The sequence below is a fragment of the Aplysia californica genome, unplaced genomic scaffold (genome assembly GCF_000002075.1).
Source record: "Aplysia californica isolate F4 #8 unplaced genomic scaffold, AplCal3.0 scaffold00421, whole genome shotgun sequence".
Classification (NCBI taxonomy): domain Eukaryota; kingdom Metazoa; phylum Mollusca; class Gastropoda; order Aplysiida; family Aplysiidae; genus Aplysia; species Aplysia californica.
In genome coordinates, this window is record NW_004797691.1 from 117811 (window position 1) to 120094 (window position 2284).

The window sequence follows — 2284 nt, forward strand, 5'->3', positions numbered from 1 at the left end:
TGTGTGTGTGTGTGTGTGTGTGTGTGTGTGTGTGTGTGTGTGAAATGTGTCTTGACAGACGATCTTAGAATAGTACGTATGGAACAGCTTTGCTTGGGTGATAGCCACAGAGGAAGATTGCCCAATACAAGTACATATACGACTTCCTTCCCTTCAGATAATGATTTCCTTGATAATGGTTGTGGTTGGCGGGTGCCCTGGTGTATGGTCTACTCTTTCTTTCTATTCAAACATCTGACGTCCTTAAAATTGTCTTTTCTCATTCTTTTCCTTGTATGTTACTCTCTGGCAACACCTCTAATCTTAGGCACTTATATGACATAACTGTATTGCAAGTGCCTTAAAACGCTTATTAGAACTAAACATTGATATGCTCCTTAGGAGATACATGGTCAATACGTTTGGAATCAAGGAATGTATACTGTGAACGTAAATTCTGTTAGTGATACATACACGAACAGAAACCAGCGACATATTCCGATAATAGCTTCTAAGTCGTGCAAGGTATTGATCAAGTAAATGCACACTGACGTTGTATAATATATAGACACACAAGATACGACTTCGAGAGATAACACGTTGAGTTTGGGAACTGACCCACTGGAGTTCTTGAAAGGAAATATGAATATTTGATTATAAAATCGACGCCCGCGTTTTTATATAGTAAGTTTAGGCTGACCAGGTAGGCTCCTGGTCTTTATTCTGTGCGAATAATCTTTTGTCTCCTTAAGGTGAGGTAAGAGAGCGTGTGTGCAATATAATGTGTTAGGTGTACTGATGAGGAAACAATACGTCTTGGCGTGTAGTGAACGGTTTATCCTACTTTACAAGTAACCGTGAATGAGTTCAAACGAGTTCACAGCTCTATATGTACAGCTCATCCTCTCTATTCTCTCATACACGTTGTTTGAATCATTTGTACTTTTGAAGTTTTGTTTTAGCCTGTTTTCGTAATGCCTGATTTTGGTTGTCTTTCGCAGGTTTGCCACGCCGTCAAGGGCTCCGGTTCAACCAAGTGATTAACATCAAAATGCCCCGTACCGTGACGTCATCACCCGTGAGATGGATCAGCAGGCGACACCAAAGGTTGTGACGTTATATGAGTGCATAGCGTTTCTTTCAGACTTTCTGGTTGTGCTTGGACATAATACGGACTAAACGTTTATAACAGCCTTTTTACGTCACTGAAGAGGAGTGAAGTCTGGGACGTTTCAAAGCGGTTTCAGTTTTAGTTGCCAGCCTAGACTGCTATATTTTAACAATTGTCAGTGAAAGAGTTTACTCTTTAACCTTTGTTTGAATTTCTGACCAAGACAGTTATTATTTCCTTTGAGTTTCTGATGCGTCTAAAGATGAAAACGTGCCTTCTGTTTGCCATCCCAAGATAATGAGCGAGATCTGAAGTAATTTCCTGGAGCGGGTTTTGAATAAAAGGATATCCGGCCGGAAGCAGGTCGTGTTACGAATCAGACCAGGAGTTCTGTCCCTCTTCCCAAACCGTCGGAGATTCCAGACGTCGTCTGATAATGGCGAGCGCCTCTAGCTGGACGAAGGCCAGATTCTGACTCGTCGTCTGGCTGCCGGCTACCGGAAGTAACGCGTGAGTGCCAGAGATTCCGAGAAGACGTGAGGAAGAGAGATGGTAGAATATTTTAATTATTCTTATTATCCTATCAGATCGTCGAGGCAGATGAAATAATTCTTGAGGAGGACTATAGAGAAGTTATAACCCCACAGAAGTGAAAAAAAAATTGTGAAGTGTGAGGATATATAGACAAAAAAAAGAGGCCAACCGGATAAAGGGAAAAATCACGCGCAATTTCCTGAAAGAGATGCTCCGGAAAGGGGCAATTCTCAGACGTCCTACGTAGTCTCGACCGAGAATAGATTGGTGCGGTTATTGTGCGCTGGAGATTTCTTTCTTTGTGCTCCCGTGGAAGGCTTGTTGGATTATATAGGGCATACACCCCGGAGTGCTAGAGAAACAGGGAGATAATCGGATACTGGCGTGTCCGGAGGACGATTCCAAGATGGCCGCCGTGAAGGAGTACTCCGGTGATCCCGCCCTGGAGGAAGAAGGTGAGACTTTTTTTTTTTTTTTTAAGTGTACTGTTTTTGTCTTTTGTTTTTATGACAATGTGTCGACGGACGTGGCTCTTGTTTTTGTTCTTCTGGACAAACAGAACGGCTTGTCTGTCTGTCTGTCTGTCTGTCTGTCTGTCTGTCGGTCGGTCCTCCGTCGTCCGTCCTTCCGTCCGTCCGTCCGTCCGTCCGTCCGTCCGTC

At 43.4% G+C, this 2284-nt stretch overlaps 1 protein-coding gene across 1 annotated transcript in view; it reads left to right on the plus strand.

Annotated features, from left to right (window-relative positions):
• Positions 1-2284, plus strand: part of LOC101852201 (platelet binding protein GspB) — a gene marked incomplete in the record, with an annotated part of 172951 nt that overhangs the window by 63544 nt on the left and 107123 nt on the right. The window contains 1 exon segment of the mRNA XM_013085964.2: positions 981-2079. Within this exon segment, the coding sequence (XP_012941418.1) occupies positions 2031-2079 (49 nt within the window).